General features: G+C 38.4%; 1 protein-coding gene and 1 pseudogene across 1 annotated transcript in view; one reads left to right on the forward strand and one right to left on the reverse strand.

Annotated features, from left to right (window-relative positions):
* The window catches only part of Uchl3 (ubiquitin C-terminal hydrolase L3), a 45,256-nt gene extending 26,044 nt beyond the window's left edge, over nt 1-19,212 (forward strand). The window contains exons 7-9 of the mRNA XM_028771358.1: nt 12,769-12,844; nt 17,633-17,691; nt 18,989-19,212. Coding sequence (XP_028627191.1) covers nt 12,769-12,844; nt 17,633-17,691; nt 18,989-19,072 — 219 coding nt within the window. The 3' untranslated portion in view covers nt 19,073-19,212. The remainder of the gene's footprint in view (nt 1-12,768; nt 12,845-17,632; nt 17,692-18,988) is intronic.
* Nucleotides 19,213-22,080: 2,868 nt separating this feature from the next.
* LOC114624429 lies at nt 22,081-22,594 on the reverse strand (annotated as a pseudogene).
* Between the last annotated feature and the right edge of the window lie 452 nt (nt 22,595-23,046).

A 23,046-nucleotide genomic window follows, 5' to 3' on the forward strand; every position in this document is an offset into this window, starting at 1 on the left:
TTGAGTTTGCAAGCCCTACTTATATGGTATTGGCCTAGCCAGATACATCATTGTTCTTCGATCAGCCAGAATTATGCTAATTATAGTCATCATCGTTGTTTGTTTGTTTTAAATTAGTATCTTTACTGCCATTCTGCTTGAAGAGTAGAATGTTTTACCTTTATAGTGTCTTTGGATTTTTAGAAAGTGTGTGTTTGGGGAACTATAATTGAGGCAGAGGTTTACTGTACTCCTTGTTTTGTTTCTCTCCCCTTAGTGTCTTTGACTAATTGAAGGTGCCTGACAGCACCACTACGCACCAGTTCAGATGACTGTTAGCATTTTCGTAGTAAAATGTTTTAATTAAGATCTGTATATGATACTTTTAGATATAATATTATATAATTAATAGACTACGTCTAGTTAAAAACATGGCTTTACATGTTGGACTATTTAAAAATTGTATGACTTTCTATTTTTATTTATTACAGTAATCTGGAGTCAAACTATAATATCCTTAAAGTGTACAGTATCATTGCATGCTCTATGTTGAGTGCTGTAGGTAGTCACATTACACCCTCAAGTTACCAGTGTAGTTTGCCAGTGAGACATAAGGTTCTATTAATGTCCTGGCAAGCGTTGGTTCTTCTTACTGATTTTAATTGGTAATTGATGATGACATTGGAATCCTTTATATGAGAGAGATTATCATTATAAGGCATAAGCAACTGTGAATAGAGTGAAAATTTATAGAGTTACTACTCTAATATTAAAAGCTTCAAATAGTTAACTTATTAGCCAGGCATGGTGGTATATGCTTTTAATCCTAGTATTCAGGAGGCAGAAGCAAGATCCCTGAGATCAAGGCCAGCCTGGTCTAAAGAGCAAGTTCTAAGACAGCCAGAGCTTCACAGAGAAACCCTGTCTCAAAAAAACAAAAACAAAACAAAAAAGTTACTTATTAAACCCTTAAGTCTGGCATAGAGGCAATAAGACCCTGAATAATACAGAGTCTTTTAAATACAGGTTGAGTATCCCCAATCCAAGTTCACAATCTAAAATGACATGCTAACTTTTTTTTTTTTTTTTATTTCTACAAGCTCCAGAGTTTGAAACACTTTTTGATAAGGGCCACTTGAACTGTTGTTACATTATGGGGAACAAGGCAGTGTAATAATATATCATCCACATTTTAATCTAGAATGTTTAGAATGTTAGCCACACATACAAAGATAGAATTCTTGATGTTTGACATATACTCAGCAAGGATTATGACTTTGTTTTTCTCCACTCTTCCCTGTGTTACATATGCTTACACTGAAAAACATGTACAGAAAGAGACCGAGAATCACACATAAGTAATATGACAATATTCAAGCAAAAATTAAATCTTCATGTTTAGAAATAATCAAAATTTCTATGGGATTGTTGTGAGAATCTATAGCCTTAGTGTCTTTGAATGTCTATGAATGTCTAGTATGCAGTATTGCACGTTAGCTGTGGTTGCCTGATCAGTATATAGAGATAGTTTTGTAAATATTTGTTAGATTTCTACAGTTGTAGAAAGCTAACAACACTCAAATCCCAATGATGTCTTCCTGGTGCATCATCTCTATCTCCTTTTACTGAGCAGTATGTTGCACTGAGAAATGTGGAGATGCAATTATTGAGGTTTATAGGCACCCCAAATATATGACTGTTGAGAAAGGAAACACAGAGTGCCACCTTTTATTAAACAAATGAAAAAGAAAGAGTATAAACGTTTGTAGATCATTAAAGGCAAACTGCTATGGGCTATCAGGAGACTCTAAAAGTCCCTGTGAGCTCCCCAAAGAGAAGAGTTACACCCACGTCCACAGATCTCATTGGGTACTCAGGAGTTGGACTGTAGACAGACAAGACAGGAAGGATCTTCAGGTGAAGGCATAGAGGAGGCAAACAGGGAGCACTGTGGGAAGGCACTCACCTGGGCTCTTCTCTTCTAGAGAACAAAGCTTAAAGACCCTGAACAAACTCCTTCTGTGATCTCTCCGTGAGAGATCCTCTACTACTAGGTGGGATCTGTGGAACCCCTGTACTTGATGTAGAGGAACTAAGGAAGTACTTACTGGATTGTTGAATAAGAACAAGGGAAGCCTTTTGTCACCCCCATTAGCAAGGAAGCATTGTAAGTATTAATGTGAAGATGAGTGAATCCATGAAGGAAGACCTGTGGGCACAGGCTTTGGGCAAAAGCTTAGAACTTGTCACGCAACAGAGCTAAAAAAGAAGGCTTTCAGTAACCCAGTTCTCACTCTTAGCACAATGGGAATGCTGGATTTTAACCTGCTCTAACACTGTTGGTAACTATACTGAAAACAAAACCAAACAGCTCAACCTTTGGATGGATTAGACTCATTGCTTTACATTAAGCTTTTGATGGGACATGCCTCAACATCAGTACTATTTGTTTCTGATACTATACAAGGTGTCTGCTTTTAACCATAGTAAGGAAAAGAAAACATATATTAATATTCTGTCAGGAGACAATCAGCAGAATTAAGCCCATATGCAATGTAGGTGTTCAAACTGTCTAAGAATGTGTAATAATGGCATTAAAGGTTCAAGCAGACAAGATGGACAAAAGGTATCAACACATGGAAATTGTTAGTTGAGTTGAAAACTACAAGAAAAAACTAAGTGGAGATGCTAGTGTTGAAAGTCTGGACTAGGGCTGAAGAATGCCTGGAACAATTCTCCAGTTCCAATAGTTAGAGAAAAAAAAAAAAAAAGGAGAAAATAGTTTGCATTTCGGCTGTAGCTTTAGCTCAGTGGCTTGTATAGCCAGTTATGAGCACCACAGAGAAACCAGCTCTGCATGAGTGTAATTCATATGATGAACTGTGAGGTGGATACCCAAGAATCCTGAAGGTCATGAGCCAGCTAGCCTGGTGCGTGGACAAGAAGAAAAATACAAGAGAGACTGCCGCAAAAAAGGTGGAACATGTGAACCAAGATCAAGGTTATCCTCAGTCTTCTACATACACATCATGGCACAAATGTTCCTGAACTCACTGACATGTTTTTAAAAAAGGCTCAGTGAACTTTATGACAAGGCAATAAAAGTTCCTTAGTAATTTTACCTACAAGCGAAATAAAAACGTGCTGGACAAGAAAAGGCAGAAGAACATCTAGGAGATGCGAGCAGTCTCAAATGGTTAATCCATGGGAGTGGAGTCCTGGAAGAGGGAGGCAGAGGGATCATGGGAAAGAGTAGGCAAGTGAGGCCTTCGGGTATGAACCATTAGAAGGCTTGATGGTTAACTGTTTTCAAAAGGAAGTGAAGACATTGGACCACATGTCGAAGAACCTCAGAGACACTAAGGCAGGACAAATATTCCTGTCATCAAACACCCTCCCGAATATTAAATGTGCATACTTACAGAAACATAGATGTGTAAAACTGTTCAAGCTACTCAGAAGAAGCAAATGTATCAGATACGGATAAACAAAGAAGTATAGCAGATTTCTCATCAGGAGCTATACAAGTTAGAGCAGAAGATTCTGTTTTTAAATATTGAATGAATTCAGTGAAAAAAGGTATTTTAAATGGAGAAATAAAACCTTTATAATGAACAAAAATGAAGAGCACTTACTCCCAGTTTATTTCTATTGTAAGAAATATAAAGGAATTTCTCTATTCAGAAACATTGTGATAACAGGGAAAAATTTGGACCTATGCAAAAATTGGGAAGTAACTGGAGACGGGGCAAGCAAAGGTAAATAAAGAAACTTAATTTTTAAAGATTGCCTTTTTTGCTGAAATGAACATATGTATACATACACATGAGTGCAGTGTCCACAGAGCCCAAGGCATCAAGTCCCACTGGTGGGGACTCGAATTTCAGGTGGCTGTGACCTGCCCGATGGATGTGCTGGGAATCAGATGAAAACAAGCAGGGGCTTTAACCCTGAGCCATCTTTGCAGCTTCATTTTCTTACTTTTAATGGCAATAAAAGGCAATTGTGTGGCTGAGCCTAGTGGCACTCCCCTGTATCCCAGTACTTGAAGGCTCAGACAGAGAATCTCAAGTTTGAAGTGGAACTTGGGCTTCAAAGTGAGACCTTATCTCCAAAACCAAGAGTGAAGCCTGAAGTGTCTGAATCAACAGTAGCACATACTGGATATGTATGTCATCCGTAAGAATACTTGAAGATAGTACAAAGAACGGGAGGAAATATGTTGGGAAGACTGCTGTGAGGTTTTAATACCGTGTATCAAGTTGTGTGCTGTATTTGAAGAACACTCCAGCCAGGCGGTGGTGGTTTATGCCTTTAACCTCAGGCAGAGGTAGGAGAGTTTCTTGAGTTGGAGGCCAGCCTCATCTACAAAGCAAATTCCAGGATGGCCAGGGCTACAGACAGAAACCATGTATAAACATACCTATGGTAAAAATAAATAGAATCACAAAAATAATTTTTAAAGACATAAAGGAACAGAGAATAAATGGAGAAAACAAAATTAACACGATAGATTCAAATTTAACCATAGGAAAAAATGGCATGCACTTAATAAAATGTAAATCATTTAAATGTAGACATTATGAGTTGGAAGAAAGATTATCAACTTAGTTGAAAACATGGCTCAACTATAGGATGTCTATAAGAGGGTCATTTTAAATAAAATACCCAGAAAGATGACAAATAAAATCTAGGAAAGGGACGGGCAGTGGTGGTGCATGCTTTTAATCCCAGCACTTGGGAGTCAGAGGGAGGCGGATTTCTGAGTTCGAGGCCAGCCTGGTCTACAGAGTTGAGTTCCAGAACAGCTAGGGCTACACAGAGAAATCCTTTCTCGAAAAAAACAAAAACAACAACAACAAAAAAAATCTAGGAAAGGGGGCTGGAGAGATGATGGCCCCGTGGCTATGAATGCATGCTGTTCCTTTAAAGGGCACAAGCTTCATTCTTAGCACCCACCTCTAACTCCTTCTCCAGGGTATACAGAACTGTCTTCTGGCATCGGTGGGAAACTGCGCATGTGCCATGTACACACACACACACACACACACACACACACACACACACACGAATTTTAGTAAGTGGGTCTGGAAGGGTGGCTCAGTGGTTAGGAGTGCCTACTGTTCTTGCAGAGGATTTGACACCTCTAGTCTCTTCAAGTACCTGCACTCACGTGCATGTATCCAAACACACACAATTTAGAATAATTAAAAAATATTTTTAGAAAATATTTATATATCATAAAGACAAAACTCTGCTGGACCCACGATAAATTAATTATGAATTCTCCAGTAGTGCCTGACCCGTTCCATTCTGATCCTCCTTAGAGAACCTGGTGGTGCTTCACTCACGTTGATAGCAAATTTAATATGGACATCCTATCAGTAAAGCACACTAAGACCAGAACTTCTCAACTTAGGTGCTCCTCCTGTGCCCACTTCCTTTCTGGCACAACCCGTGTGCGCCACTGTATCCAGCCTCCTACAGACCTTGGAAGAACCGACAAAATGAGGTTGGAGGGTAGATGAATGCAGTCTGCTAGTATAGACCTCGGGTGATAAGTGCACTGCTGTACCTCTGAGGGTTTTCCCTGACTCTGTACTTAGTGGGCCTTCTATATTCATCATACCTGCATCTGTAGATTCCACCAACCCTGGGTCAAAAATTTTCCTTAGAAATATGTGTCGCAGGGCTGAAGAGATGGCTAAGGTTTAAAAGTTGTACTACTGTTGCAGAGTACCCACGTTTGGTTCCCAGAACCCACTTCACGCAACTCAAAACAAAGGGTAACTCCAGTTCCAGAGAATCCGATGCCCTCATCTGGCCCCAAAGGTACCTGCATGCACACTCACACACAGTTAAGAGGATATATATATATATATATTTAAAGTGTGCCTGTACTAAACATCTACAGCTGTGCTTGTCATTATTCTCTAAATGATTCAATATAACTTTCCATGGGTTGATATTGTATTGGGTGTTATAAGAAGGAATCGAATGACTTTGAGGCTATGGTAAGATATGATGCATGTAAGTTATGTAGAAATACTATTATAAGGTTTTATATAAGAGATTTGAATATCCACAGCTTTTTCATACTGGAATTTCTGGAGCCAGTCCTTCATGAATTTAAAGAGATATTTGTGCTTATTTGTGGAAATATTGGGTACTGTTCCAATAAATGGGTTTCATTTATCTCAGGAAGAAAAGTTATAAGGGAAGAAAGCATGGTACAAATGATAAAGCATATGGGACATCACAGACATATCTGGATATTTCCTTTGTGTTTTTGTAACTTTGTAAATTTGAGATGACAAGTTTTACAAAACAGAATGAGACCGTCATTACCTAAAGGTGTGCTTGTAGTAAGCAACTTATAGGGCTGAAAGGGTGTCTACCTCCAGGACAAGGCTGATTTGCCTACTGCCTGCTGTAAAACACTGGTTTCCTCCATCTTGACATCTCTTTCCAGCCGTGCAACCTAGTGCATATGCAGCACCCTTCTGGATTATCCTTCTGCATTATCCTTGTGTGACTTCACATGACTGTCAGTCCTCCCAGTGCTGTGAATAGTAAAGTTGTATCTGACAGAAATCTCATGCCTTCTGCCAGCACCCATGGAACAATAACAATGAATGTATTAGATTGAAAGATAAAGATCAGATCCCAGACCTAGCCTTGACCATGTTCTACCTGTTCCTGTCTGTGTGGGGTTTTTTCTTATGTGGATTCTTGGTCCAGAATACCTCCTTGCATTTCATCTCCCGATCTCCCATCATCATTTCTGAGTAACTCACGATACTCTGTCCTTCCCAGATTCTGAGACGATAGTTTGTCTCCACTACTCCTCAGTCTCTCCTTCCATGTCACTCTTTACTCCATTGCTTTCCCCTTTCGCTAGTTTGCCTTTTCTCCTCTCTCCCTAGTCTCTCATTTGAGTGAATTCAGACTGATTGTACCAGGCTGTGAGAGCAGACACTATTCTCTTCACCTTTAGTCCCACATGGAGTCAAGCTTAGGAGTCCTTGTATATTTCTGATGAATGAGTAATATGAATGCTGACATGCTCAACTTTTCTTAAACCCCCATGGTGGAAATGCCAATGTTATTTTTGGCTAGTGTATAACTTACATATCAAAAATACCAACAAAGGCTTTTAAGAATCAGAAGCGTTTGGGAGATCATGTCAAGCTAAAGTTGCTTCCCTAATGTGACTGGTGAAATGTATTGTCACCAAAGAACTGGCGACACTTATTTTTATTTCTTCTTACTGTACTTATAGAGATGGTGGCTTTGTCCGGCTAGATGTAAATATCATATACGGATGTTATCTGTTGAAGGTGATGATTCTAAGATGGCCTGGAACAACAGCATTTGGAAAGTTGTCCCCTATTATCTATTCTTAAGAGAATTATTCCTGGGTTCACTATAACCTAGTATAATTAAAAGCTGGTACCAGAAACATTCTCTTGGCCACATAGGCTCTATGCTGGTGACTAAGACAATTGAACTGTAGAATCTCCTCTTGTGGGTGTAGCTCCAGTCCTCCAACATGCTGGTAGCATGACCTCTGTTCTGTCACCTGACCCATTGGTGCTCTGCTTCCTCTGATTGTAAACTGTGTGTATAGTTATAATGATCCCCTAGGTTACTGGGAGATTAAGTGACTGGATAGATATAAAGTACTTCAAAGAGTACCTGACATAAAATAAGTGGTATACACTTTATCTAATGTTTCTATTTACTCAAAAGGTAGACAATAGGCTCTGATGCCTTCCTTATAACTTGTCAATTAATAACAAGGACAATTGAAGTAGGTCACCACCTCCAGAGGGATTAGCTTTACTCTTGCTTATAATCACAAGGGTTTGCTCCTCTCTTGTTAGAGTTTATACTCTAAACAATTGGTTTTATCAGTTCCTATTATGATACGGTTTTTCTCTACTTTTGTTCTTTATGTGTCTTGTCTGTTGCATAATTTTTGTGTGTTACATTTTTAAAAACTGATATATATATAGCAATACTATTTTAGCGGCATTTAAATCTTTAGTTTCATGAGTCTGTGCAATGAAAATGAGGATATGTAAAATTTCAGATGAGCACTTAACAAAGTTACGGAATATAACCTTGTGCTTGGTTATAAATTCCCATTTTATCCAACATTCATATGTGATCTTTTACTAGAATACAATTATTGAAAGTACTCGACCATATGAATACAAGTATGACCATACGTTGCTTTTAAAGATACAGGCTCACCCAGTAACGTGGTCTAAGTAAAATATTCTCTCTTTTAATTATGTAGTCCTCCTCGCCATCCTCATCACAGCCTCATTCTAGCCCCTGCAGAGCGAAGGCCTCATCATTGTGTCACCATGCATCCCTGCCCTGGGTCAAACGTAACCATGTAGGCCCTGCAAAGGCTACCAGTCCATCTCTCCGTCTTCGTCGCTGGCGACCCTTCTTACGCCTGCCATCTTTGGGTCTCCATTCTGTTGTAAGTGTAGTCAATCTTCCATCTCTTCTCCCAGTGACAAGGGCAGTCTTTTTTGTTTGTGTGTTTGTTTTCCTTAAACGTCTTCAGTCTTTAAAGTGCTTTTCTCTTGGTTCACTCAACCATTTAGCTTTTTCTGCCCCAATAAAATTGCAAGCATACCTCCATGCTCTGCAGTCTGGCTTGACTTTTGCCTGCGCCTTGGTGAATATCCATCTTTCCACTCCATATTCTGTGAATCTAAGGGTACCTGCCTGTTGTTGAGTACTGATTGGCATTTGTGATAACACTAAGTTTCTGTGAATTGTTAAAGTGAGTGTGTGTTTCTTTACCCTTCAACTTTCTGCTTTCACTTAGAAAACTTAGGTCAACAAATGCTATGTACCCTCTGAGTTCTGTGCCATCTGTCCCTTTATTATTTTTTCATATTTCTGAGCATGACTCGTCTCTTGCCATGCTCTGGATTGCTTTACTTAGTCTGTCCTCAGTCTAACCCTTCGTGGTGTAGTGTGTTGCATCTAAGCTATTTTATTCCTTGGTGTGGCTCAGGTATTTGGCTTAATCATGATCCGATCTTTCCTGCCAGATCAGTTTCTAAAGATCTTTTCCAATTAGGAGGTAGAAATTTGCTCCTTATGTGCTGATATGGGTGTCCTACAAATTTTATTATTTCTCTTGTAAGCTAAGATTATCAGTCAGCTATTATAATATGCACATATGTATGCATATATATATTGCTGTAAATATCCAAGTTGCTAGAATTCCAACAGTTCTCATACATTAAAATAAACAGCAGAATTAAGCAACCAAGCTCGTATCTTTCTGATGTTTTAAGCCTCTGAAGGCCACAGCTGTGCTTCGATAGAGCTCGTGGAGATGTGCAGTATCTGAATGCTTTGGTGTATGCTATACATTCATAGATACTCGTTATTCTATAAATCATTATGGCATCTGAAGCAAGAGGAAGTTTAATTATGCAGACATTTTAGCCATTTAAAAGCAGTGGATGGTCCCTTCCTTCCCCTCATGTACCTTTTAAAGCTGCTCTCAGACTACCAAGTCAACAGTCTTCTTCAAGCATTCGCTTCTACCAAATATCAGTATGGTCCTTATATACCTTCCATGTGTACTGCATATCAATAGACTGCTTGTTATTACTTCCTCCCCCCTCTTCTTCTCTCCCTCTCCTCCCTCCTCTCTCCTCTCTCTCCTCCCCTCCTCCCTTTTCTCCCTCTCCTCCTCTCCTCACCAGATTACAACATTGATTTGTCATTTTTATTCATTCATCCATTTGATATTTATGGTCTGCTGTGCTATGAACTGTTTGGCCCAGTGAAAGATACAGGGTGAACTGGAAGAACAAAGTACAATCTAATTTTGTACATTCTGACCAGGAGACAATTTGCTTAATTTTAAGTATGAAAAATTTCTTCTGTATTTAAAAATTCTAAACATAAATGAGAATGTCATCAACTTTGCCATTTCCAGTTTTATGTTTTTGTGTATTGTTTATTGCTACATATTAATTCCATTGCCTTATTGCTTTGCAAATATTTCCATAGCATAGTGCTTAAGAACGTGGACTCGAGCTGCATTGCATGAGTTGTAGTCCAGGGGCCAGCACGTGTTAGCCCTTACTTCTGTGTTCTTGAGTGTAAGATACGACTATAACATACCTGATTAATTGGTCAATACAAATACAGCATTCTATCAGTATCTAGTATAGATTAGGTGCCCTATAAATATACCTTAAACCTTTTCTGAATGTGAAATTTATATTTAGTAGTTGATGAATGCATTGATAATTGATTTATATCACTTTTAATTTTGGGGGTTAATGAGAATCCTTCTGAATTGGGGATTTAAAAGATACAAAAATGTATTTGGTAAGGCCAGACTTACCAGTCTATAGCTTCTGTTTTTCATATTTGCTATGTTGTTTGCTGTTTTAGACAGGTAGACACGCTGGAACTCACTGCTTGCTTACTCTTGGATTTCCTGGAATACTTGTTGAGCGGTTGAGTGATTGCAGACTTTAGACTCTCAGACTAATGAAGTTAGTCAAAGGATAGATAGAGCTTACCAGAAATAATGATGTCTTGAGGAAAATTGGCACATTTACCTCTTATGAAGAGTCGGAAGGCTTTCATATTGCTTTAGAGGGTTTTTCTTTTTTGTTTTAAGACAGGATCTCACTGTATAGCAAGTGCCAGGATTGTAGGCATGCAGCACACCTGGCTTGATATTTTTGTTTTAATTTCCACTTCGAGTTAATTTTGAGTTAATTTTGATACATTAGATTTGATACTTGCTTATGTTTGTGACACTATATTAATAAAACTATATAAGGTTTATATAGAACTTAACAGCTCACAAATATTTTCACAATGTCATTTAAACCTCAGTAGGGTGGGGCTAGAAAAAAGGCTTAGTGGTTAAAAACACAGATTGCTCTTTCAAAGGATCTTAATTCAATTTCCACCTTCCACATGGCAGTTTCACAACCTTCGGTTACTCCAGCCCCAGGGGATCTGATGTTCTCTTCTGGCTTCTGTAGACACTGCATGCACATGGTACATAGCTATGTATCAGGAAAAACACCCACACACATGAAAGAAAAAGTAAAAAAAAAAATAATAATAATAACTAAAATACCAGATGTAGTAGAACAAACTATTAGCTTAATACTCATAAACCATAAAACAGATAAGAAACCCAAAGCTTCCAGGGACTGGGTGCATATTCAGGTCTCCAAGTCCAGTTGAAGTTTCTAACCTCTAGTGACCTGGCACCTTACTGGGCAGTATGAAAAATGGAAGCTATATGATGCTTAGTTCTTAAGGGCAGCTGTTCAAATAATTCGTTTATGAAAACCGAAACTCGGAGCCTTTGGATACTTAATATGCTTTAAACATTATCTTATTGTCAGTAAAATAAGATTCCTAATTAAGGAATTTCTTGAAGAATTTTTTTGTGTTTTAATGAATTTATAATGATTTGCCTTGACTGAACCTTGAAAAACTAGATTTTCCTCTAACTGATAAAATGATATGAGACTGAGTAATCAGAGACATTTTTTGACGGGGAAGTAAGGAGATTCACTTCAAGTATTCAAGGACTGCTAGATTCAAGAAAGACTGGGCTTTCGTCCAGCGTGATGGAGACAAGACTTTACAAAACTATCAAATTAGTGAACTAGATTGTCTTAGAATTTAGTGTCAGTTCTTGTCATCAGCGGGGTCTGTAGTAAAGAGGAGTACAGGGATGGAATGACGGTAAATCTGCAGTGTTGATTTCTACAACTGAGGAGCTGTGAACTATTTCAAAATATATAATTATTTGATGGTGGAAATAACAACTTTTGAGTTATAAGATATTGTGTTGCCTAAAAAGATATTAGACAATATGAGACATCATTTGATTTTAGCTACTTCGGCCTTTTTGCTTCAAACACATTAAAGTTCCATATGTATTTAGCTGTGATTACACTTCCTTTCAACTTATGTAGAGTTGGTAACATATCTACTATATATCATAAAATGCTAGCTTATGTAACTTTACCTAAGTTATTCAACTGTGTAAGAAATATATTACTTATGTAAATTGAATTTGATAAAAGGAAATGTAGGTATGGTTTAAATAGTTTAAATGTAGGTATAGTTAAAATCGTTTATTAAGAGGTAAAGAAAAGAAAGAACTAGAAGTTACAGTTTTTGTATATTGACTTTATCTTTTCTACAGTTATAATCATCAGACTATTTCCTTACATCTTTTTATTTATAAGCTGTTTGAATCTGGAATGATTGTTTGTACTGGGTTGCTCAAAGCATGAGAGTCTTAAGTTCAGGCAACAGACAACTTACTCTCTGTGTCCTAAAATTTAACTTCAAAAGAGTTGCTAACTTTAAGAGTTATGAGAAATATTTTAACATTCATAGTTTAAAGTTCTATAATTGCATAAATGAGCCCAGTCATGCATTTCATTGAACAGTGTTCAATGTGCACATGCTGTGCACGGATAGAGTGTCTTAGGCTGGACACTGGGATTTCCAGGTTAAACAAGATGTTCAGTTTCCAGTTTACGTTAAACTAAAACATGTTCCTTGTTGATGGTGAACATGGTCTCACAAACGCACACATGGTCACTCTGTGCTCATGTCAGTAATTGGCCTTGAATTATACTGGATAAATGTTGTCTTCTGTCATTTGATAGAATTTATATACATTTACTTGTATTTGACTGATTTGTTTAAGTACTAATATATATATATAATACATTTTCCCTCCTATTCCAGGCACCAAGTATAGATGAAAAAGTAGATCTTCATTTTATTGCGTTAGTTCATGTAGATGGGCATCTCTATGAATTAGGTAAGAACCATTTTAATTCCTCCTGGGGAGACTAATGACCAGGCTCTTCTTGTTGTTAATGGGACTGTTGTTCTCACTTTGTCTACTGAAATTGATAGCTCTAAAATTGGGTTGACAGAATAATCCTTTTCCTTTTTAGTATTTTTTTACTAAGAAAATATGTTTTTGATATTCTAGCATCTTATAATTCGAGAATGTATACCTCTTTTGGGTGCATTTTGGTAAAGCAGAAAATCAAGAAACAGCTATGAATTACTTTGGCAACATTTGATAAGCTATTGAATTAGTTGTCATATCTGAATGAACTATCTCTACTTTTAAAATGTATCCGTTCAATAATGAGTATCAGTCTTTTTCAGGCTTTTGTTTTGCCCTACATATGTTAGTCTGGTAATGGCTTCTTATTTAAGGCAAAGCACAATGATTACATAATTAATATTTTGTTACACCCAAACTTACTTACAAATAGTTGAACTGTTACTAGAGAAAATGCATATAATTTCAATGTTAGATAGGAGATATGGTCCCAGTATTGAAAAGCAAAACAAGTCCCCAGTATAGGGAAGAAAGGAAGGAATGAACCCTAACGTAAGAAAACAAAGGAGAAGTGTTTTCAGTAACCATGCGCGTGCAGTCGCCTTTTGCCTCTCTGCTCTGGATCTACTGCCACTTTTGATTTTCTTAGCTTTCTTAAAGGCAGCAGTGTTCTAAAATAGCTCAGATTGTGACTGTAAATATAATTCACAGAATTTAAATACATGTTGTACAGGAAACGTGGCAATAAAGTCATATACTTTAATTGGGCATTCTGCGGTAGTGTTGTGATTTGAATCAGAATCACACTAAACTTAAGAGAAGTCATTGTTAGACATATAAACCCACCTGCAGAACCAGTTAGAAGGTCCTGCGTTGTACTGATGGATTAGCTCTACAAAATCTGCATGGAGATAAATTGCAATAATCACTGAAGACCTCATGTGTCTGGTTGATTTCTGAAAGCAGAATTTTGCCATACACATTCTGCTGACGTCACGGTTTAGGGTAGAACTCAGTGGTCAAGCTCTTCCCAAGCATAAGCTGGGTTCAGGTCCTTTCTTTGCATGCAAAATAAGACCAAAGGAAGGAGATTTGGAAAGGCAACAGTATATTTAATGTATAATCAGAGATTGTAAGAGTGATGTTGGCACTGAAAATGAGAGACTTGACGGTGATACACAAGATGTTTAGAAGATTTAGTGTAGGTCCCCAGCAGCCTCAGCAGCAGCTCACAACCTCCTGGCACACCGCCTCCAGGGCTGGGCAGCCTGCCCTATTAGCTTCTAGGCTAATGCACACACGGTACAATTTTCTAAAAATACATAAGATTGGAAGCCTATGGAAATTAGAGTTTTTAAAGTGAGTGTAAAGAAATTCAGAGCTATCAAGAATGCCACAATCTTGGAAGTGTTGTAGAGAACAGAGATAGCTGCAAAGCAAATAAGTATGCAGTTACTGATTCCTTCAGCACAGATTGGCTCTTCTCCCAGTGTGGCTGACAGTAATGGCCCTAATAAATTCAAAAGGAATGTTGAGCAAGCTGAATAATTCATACTGAATTCGTGAATTAAAAATAGAGATTAAGAGAATGCTATTTTTAAGAAAACAACAAATTAAAAATCACTGTATTTATTGGTTCTCGGGATTGCACCTAGGGCCTCATATACGCTAGGCAAGCAGTCTGCCACTGGGTTCCACCTCCATCCTATGTGGTCTTATTTTTAAGACCATCTGATTGTAGGCACGTTGCAAGTAATTCCTACAGGCCGATTGTTTAACAGAGGATGGTGGCAGTGTTTAATTATTTACTCATTGCTAAGTTGTGAAGTTACTCATAAAAAGAACCAAGTTATTTCTGGTTTTCTTTTCTTTGGGGCCTCAGAAAGTTCCTAGTATATATGTAGAGGGAAGTACTACAGATTTAAAAATGAATCACTCCTGGATAAATTAGCAGATTGGAGTTCATTCAATGATAAATTCAAAGTAGACAGAATAAACAGATTTTAAAAATGTTAGCTAATGAATTGTTGCCTGTTAAAAGTAAGCTTCAAAAACTTGTAGTTTGGAATAATTTTGGATATTTATGGAAATTAGAATAATATGTAGAGCTTCTGTTTGCCTTTCTCCTGGGTTTGTCAGATCCTGTTAGTGTTTCTGAAACATTTGAAAGTCAGTTACAGACATGACACTGTACTGTCCTTTCGTGGCTCTCCGTGTCTTTGTTAGGGAGAGGTAGCTACTGTTCTGTAGAGCTGCCGTATGCCAGCAGCGTTGATGTGGCATCATGAAGGGCTCTGGCTCAGGGCATGCTTGTTACAGTGAACCCCGTCAGCTGTGGAGGTCAGGTGGCCCTGGTCTAGAACCTTGTGTTCCTGAATCCCTGTTATTGTCTTTTGTATCACTGACATTTATTTTTAAGAAGGACATTTACTTTGAAGTTTTCCTTCGATCAGTGTTGTCTGTCTGCTGTTATGCATTTGAGGCAAGAATATTGTAACAGTGATGCCACATTCCCTCTAGTGCATTGTATCAGAAGGCCATTTACCCATTTTTGGTGATGTTAATATTTGTCACTTGGTTTAGTTACTATTATTTCCGGAGATCCTTTGAGACTATCTATGCAAATATGTACGTTTTCATCAAGTTACCTCCCCCCCTTTTTAGATAGGGTTTAATTATATAACCCTGGCGCTCCTCAAACTCTCAGAAGATGTGTCTGCCTGTACCTTCCAAGGGTTGGGATTAAAGGTGTGTGTCATGGTGACTGGCCAGTGGTTAATGTTCATATAAAAATAGAGCCAAGACTGTGTTACAGGCCTGTGATCCTAGTTACTAGAGAGGCTAAGGTAGGAGGATTGTAAGTTCAAGTCCTATCTGTGCTAGGAGTGAACTCAGGGCCAATGTCAGGAGTCTCCTCTTGAATTAAAAAATCTAAAGAGAATAGGGATAGAGCTGAGTGGGAGAAGATTTTTCTAGCATATTCAGTACACTTGGTTCAGGCCCCAGTACCTCACAACATCAGTAACAAAATCCATCTGAAGGCTGGCTCTCTAACCTTTTGATTATCTTTGCTTTAAACTACTGTCAGAATGGAATGTGTATAGTTTCATTTTGCTTATATTGTTCAACATCTCAAGAACAGTGTTCAATATCTAACTCTTAATGAGTTTGGTTGAAATTCCACATTATGCTAAACTCCTGCACATGAAGAAAAATTATTCAGAAGAGTTTATTGCTCTTTAGAGTTTAATAAGAGATCAGAATATAAATGCCACAATCCAGGGAAATATGCACATTAATTTTTTAGTTAGTTAAAAAGAGGAAACCTACGTAGTTTTGCTTTTACATAAAAAATGAAAACGTAAAACAATGTAACTGTGTGGGGTAGACTATAATGAACATGATCTAATGATACATCAGCAGGACAAAGAGGCTACTGAGGAGATGGGCATCTGTCACAATAGGCTGTCTTATTATTGTATTTATTTTCTGTTTGTTTCTCAAGATTTCATAATGTAGGAGGTTATAAAGTTTGGATATGGATGAATTCACTTTAATTAGCATTGGCTTTTATCGTTGTGCAAGCTTTTATAATACAGAACAGACTAGCTTACTGAAGATTATTGTGAATTTGCATAAATATTTTAGTGAGTAAGTAGTTCTATGCTGAATTGTTGTATGGTACTTTCATTGATAGTACACAATAGGGCTGGAGAGATGGCTCAGAGGTTAAGAGCACCGACTGCTCTTCCAGGGGTCCTGAGTTCAAATCCCAGCACCACATGGTGGCTCATAAGCATCTGTAATGGGATCTGATTCCCTCTTCTGGTGTATCTGAAGACAGCTACAGTGTACATATATACATACATATACATATACATATACATATACATATACATATACATATATATATATATATATATATATATAGTGTGTGTGTGTATGTATGTATATGCATGTATACATGTGTATATGTATATATTATATTACATATCTTTTAGATATATAATAAATAAAATTTTTGAAAAAGATAGTACACAATTAAGCCATAACGATATGGCTTTTCATTGATAAAAATCATGTCATTCTTATGTAAATAAGATCCTCTGATTTAGCTCTAAAAGTGAAAGAGTCTGTATCTCTAAGAGTAAAGATGATTGCTGGGTGACTGCAACTTTTAGTCCCACCACTTGGTGGGCAGAGGCAGGGGGATCTGTGAGTTCAAGGCCAGCCTGGTCTACAGAGTCCAAGACAGCCAGGTCTACACAGAAAAAGCTTATCACAAAAACAAAACAAAAGTAACAAGAAAGATAAGTAACAAGAAAGATTTATTACAGGCCAGTTGGGAATTCTCTTTTGTAGAGACCTATACATAAAACAGAAAACTGTTAGTTGAAGATAAGATATACCCTATCCAAACCATGTACTGTAAATTAAATGCCAGGGACCTATAGAAAGTCATCACTGATGCATGACAGACAGAAGGTGCAGCTGTATAAAGTACTTATTTAATGAAGAAACCTCTGCTCAGGCCTGGTATTAATCCAGATGCATGGTTGCTTTAAATGTAAATGCTATGTATGCATATACGAATTGTGTATATTTGGGGGAAACTAAAGCCATAGATTGCATATTTGAAAATCTATTTTAAGATATATTACTTAAACTCTGTAACTTTCCTTGATTCACTGTTAAGAGGAAATGGGAGGTAAGAATAAGAAAGAATTTAACCTATTTGTCTATTTTCCACAGATGGACGGAAACCATTTCCAATTAACCATGGGAAAACTAGTGATGAGACGTTGTTAGAGGTAACAGTAGAATAACTGGCCCATTTTGACCTTTACTGACTTTCTTGTCATCTTTAAATGTCTTTAAAGATGACTGCATGTTTTCTTTCTGTAGATGCTTCTTGGTCCTTGATCATCTTAGAACACCCCCAAACAAAATTTTGAATTCATCTTAAAACTATAACAAGCAAGAAGCTTTGTTCCTGAGCCCTGTGTGCACAGGCTTAAATTGAAAAAGGCAAAAGAGTTGCTTGTTATAGGTCATCCTCTGTTGAATCTATGATACCATTAGTTGGGACTTGATCCCAGATTTAGAGATCTTTTTTTTTTAAAAAAAAAAAACTTTATTTATTTATTATAAGTACACTGTAGCTATCTTCAGACACCCCACAAGAGGGCATCAGATCTCATTGCAGATGGTTGTGAGCCACCATGTGGTTGCTGGGATTTGAACTCATGACCTCTGGAAGAGCAGTCAGTGCTCTTAACCACTGAGCCATCTCACCAGCCCAGATTTAGAGATCTTTAATGGGAACAAATTAGGTGGCTTAATATCAAGGCATTATATAATTTTTTAGATTAACTGTTGATTTTTAAATGTTGTTCAGTTTTGAGATGGTCTTACTATGTAGCACTGGCTAGCCTGAAAAGCGTTGAGATGGTCTTACTATGTAGCACTGGCTAGCCTGGAAAGCATCTGTGCACTCCAGCTGGCCTGGAACGTGCAGAGCTCTGCCTCCTGAGCGCTTAACCTCCTGATCAGCTGGGTTTATGGCAAAGATAAACAGTCACAACTACTTGGAAAAATTAGAAAAGAGGAATGGGAAGTTACTTGCCTAACTACAGAGAGAGTTTATCAACCTAGGCAATGTAGTAAGACTGAAAAAAGAGGGAGGGCCAGGGTTTGGGTAGAATGCTTGCCAAAACTCTGGATTTGATCTCAGTCCTGGAAGCAGGCAGAAGAATGTGGTGGCAGTATCTACTATACTTTATGATAAGCAAATTACTTTGCCACCTGTTTATTCTTTGACATTTTTAGTTTTCATTTCATATTAGAAAAGGACGTCTTCAGAATTTAAAAAAAAAAAAAAATACAGGCCGGGCAGTGCTGGCGCACGCCTTTAATCCCAACACTTGGGAGACAGAGGCAGGCGGATTTCTGAGTTCGAGGCCAGCCTGGTCTACAGAATGAGTTCCAGGACAGCCAGAGCTATACAGAGAAACCCTGTCTTGAAAAACAAACAAACAAACAAACAAACAAACAAACAAAAAAGATACAGAATTTATAAACTGAAAACGTGTACTTTCCCTCCCATAGGATGCCATAGAAGTTTGCAAGAAGTTCATGGAACGCGACCCAGATGAGTTAAGATTTAATGCAATTGCTCTCTCAGCAGCATAGCATCGCGACAGAAAGACCAAATACTGTATTATTTGCAACAAAAGTTAAATTTCTGATGCCATAACTAACTCAAAATTTTTAATATTTTCATTAACTTGACTAATTAAACTTTATGTGAATAAACCTTGACTTGACCTGTATTTTGTGTTGTTTTTGCTGCAACTTAAAGGTCAATTCTCTCTCCCCCCGCCCCCGAGTAGATTTCTCTTGCTGCAGTGCTAGTGATTGCTCTCTTAGTCTTTTGATAGTTCAAGAAGATCATGTGTTAGAACATCGCTGTCCAGAGTTTCACTCCCAGTGTGAATACACGTTAAACACGTTATCTTTTCCTAATTTATGTAGGAGGCAGGTGTTGAGCATTTACATGCAACAAGATGGTAGCTATTCTAGACAACAGGAATTAGCAGCTGTGAACACTGATGGCTTATGCCATGGTCGTGGAGTTCATGCTCTTGTGATCACAGATAGGTGGCAAACACACAAAGAGCACGCCAAGCAGTGACGGAGGCTAGACAGAGTAGGGTTTCTGCTGGAGAGTCACTGAATGGTCTGACATCTTCTTGACAAGGAGGGCTTCTCTGGAAAGTTGACCAAAGCTAAGACCCGAGTGACAGAAAATTATAAAGTGGGAAGGAACAGAAAATAGTCTTTACAGCATCTTGACGTTCTCAGTCCTAATAGAGGGATCATATGCCCTGCAGTAATGAGGGAAGCAGCAGGAAGTGTGGTCAGAGAAGGAAGAGTGCTATAGGTGAGAACATTTGGATTTACTGTCAGTGTGGTGTTAGGTCATGGGGTGGTGTTTAAGTAGAAAAGTGAAGATTTATAACTTTGAAAGATCATTCTGACAACCATGGATGAATATTTGAGATGGAGGGGCTTCAGAATACAGACAGAGGACTTGTAAGAAGCCCATAGTGGGAGTTAAGAAGAGCTATGTGAGTGTATATGGGTATGCTTTGAGGAAGGAAGGTTTTAAAGACAATCATAAGGCTCTGAAAAGGAGGAAGAGTATGGATTAAGACCCACGGTTACTGAAATGGAATGTTCTAGATATTTGTAGCGGAGGGCTATTTGGGTGTATACATTTATAAAAGCTCATTGAATTTCACACTTAAAATCTCTTATTTCAGCCAGGCAGTGGTGGCGCACGCCTTTAATCCCAGCACTTGGGAGGCAGAAGCAGGTGGATTTCTGAGTTCGAGGCCAGCCTGGTCTACAGAATGAGTTCCAGGACAGCCAGGGCTACACAGAGAAACCCTGTCTCGAAAAACCAAACCAAAACAAAACAAAACAAAAAACAAAAAAAAACCTCTTATTTCACAGTATGTACATTTCTTCTGAAATGCAAGACAAAGTAGATTTGGATTGAACTGAGGATAATGGGAAAAAAGCAATTCCTAAATGGAATTCTGGACCAGTGATGGGCTGTAGTTTAAAGATGATTCAGTGATTCACTGAATTAGATGATTCACTGAATTATGGGTTCCTGAGGCATTTTTCTATGGCAAAAGCATCTTTTAGCAAGTGTGTCATGGCACTGTGTCATAGAATGAATAGTATCTTTATTATTAATGTCTAGTTGCATCAGCACTTGAAACTTACGTTGTTTCAGACTCTACCCCACAACTCACATTTCAAACTAAGTCCCCAAGTGACTCATCCGAATATTTGAGGAATCGCTAGTGAGGAAAAAAACATGATGCAACCAGGAAGCTACTTTGGAGGATATTTAAGTTCGCCAGTTTTCCATCATTGTCATGACAGCCTAGGTAAGGTGATGCCAGTTGGATGAAATGATCTGAGTTACATTCTGTGCTGGGACTCCATACCTGCACGATGCCTGTGCCATGCCCGTGATTAGAACCAGGAACTCTGTTCTAGTGACATCATGCGTGTGTTTACATGTCTGCCGTGCAGTCTACTCTGGCCTCCCTGTATTTCTCCCACTATACGTAATGTCTTAGTTCTAAAGTAATGGGACAGTATCCAGAACTATAGTTTATGATGAAGAACACTAAGGGAAAAAACTAATTGGTTGAAGTGTCAGGGCTTTTTGGGTTTTGTTTTTTGTTTTATGTCTGAGGGCCACAATGGAGGGTGTTTGCTTACTATTTCCACTCATGTTAAACTGTAACTTTCCGTTTTCATCTGTTTCAGGATCTACTTGCTTTTTTTTTTTTTAAGTTCCTGTTTGTGTGTTACTTGGTATAAGTGACTCATTTTGGCTTGGTCTGTTGAGGCTTACTACAGGAGGACCTCAGTCTGAACAATAGCCTATACTGTTCAACAATCTCTTATGAGACAGCTTGAAATTCTTCCCTCCTTTTTCCTAAGAGCTTGCCACATCTGCTCTGTACCCTTCAGTTCTGTGCTTAGTCAGTTTTTCAAGACTTGGCTCCTGTAGGACAGAATAATGGTTTATTGTAGAAATCTGCAGAGACTAAAGCTGAGCAACTTGTGGCCCATTTCTGTAAAGTGAACCACCATGATAAATCTGGGGGGGGGATGCTGTCCTAGTTATGGTTTCCATCACTGTGAAGAGACACCATGACCAAGGCAACTCTTATAAAGGAAAACTTTTTTTTTTGGTTTTTCGAGACAGGGTTTCTCTGTGTAGCCCTGGCTGTCCTGGAACTCACTCTGTAGACCAGGCTGGCCTGCCTCTGCCTCCCAAGTGTTGAGATTAAAGGCATGTGCCACCACTGCCCAGCAAAGGAAAACATTTAATTGGGGCTGGCATACAGATTCAGAGCCCATGCCCACAGTGACATACTTCCACATAGGCTTGTTCAAACACAGGAGTCTAATGGGCATACTTAGCTAACATAATGCAAAATACATTTAGTCCAACTTGAAAAGTCGCTGTAGGCTAACAGTCTCAGCAATGGTAAAAGTCTGAAGTTCAAAGTCTCCTCTGAAATTCATGCACTCTTTTAACTGTAATCCCCAATGAAATCAAATTATAAAAAAGCAGATCACATACTTCCAACATCACAGGATATACATTACCATTCTAAAACGTCAGAGTGAGGGAATACTGGACCATGGAACTCCCAGTCTGGAGCTGGTTTGGAGGATTCGGGTCTTGCATGACTTTCCAAGTCTCCTTCAAAGATCCTGGGTTGGTGACTATCTGGGTACTTACGCGTTGAGTCCTATAGTGTCTGCTCTTCCTACAGTCTCTCACTAGGTGTTTCTATCTCAAGACCTGGAAGTTCAGAAAAGTGAGAAGGCAAGATCCAGGCCCCCATCTTGATGAAAATGCTGTTGAAATCTTGTACAAGATTATCAGAGCCAAAGTTGCCATGAAATCACATCCCTCCTCTGGAACTGAAGCTGAAACTGAATTCATCCAGAGGCCAAGAACATCAAACCTATAGCTCTCTTGACTCTGCTTATCTGTCTTCTTTGTTATCATCCCTGTCATCATGTTGAACCATCCCTCCAAAATATATGATCTTTGTGGCTTAGAGGTCCAGGAAAGCTGTAAAAGTCTAGGGAAAGATCAAAGAAGTTCATTCCTGTAGGAGGACTGGAAACTTTGAACTTCTATAACCCACAGGCACCACAAGACTGCCAGCATTCACTACTCTGTTGAATCTATTTTAGGTAATTTTTGCATAGATCTCTGAGTGTATATATACACACACACTCGTGTTCTTGTACATATATGTGTATGTACATACCCTGTACAACCAGTCCTCTATATGTAAGTTTCAAAGGTATCCTCAGACCCAACCAACTGTAGATGGAAAACATTTAGAAACATTAGCATCCTTACAGAGACCTTTATCATTGCCCTTAGCCAGTCTAACAGCTATATGTCACATTTGCATTGTATTAGATATTCCTAATGATCTGGAGATTACTTAAAGTGTTCAGGAGAGTGTGTACAGATGATAGCATACTGTGCCATCTTGGGATGTGGCTGTTCTGTAGTTCATGTCAGATGGGGCTGGGATGGGAGCCAG

This window comes from Grammomys surdaster, unplaced genomic scaffold, assembly GCF_004785775.1.
Source record: "Grammomys surdaster isolate TR1022 unplaced genomic scaffold, NIH_TR_1.0 65, whole genome shotgun sequence".
NCBI lineage: Eukaryota > Metazoa > Chordata > Mammalia > Rodentia > Muridae > Grammomys > Grammomys surdaster.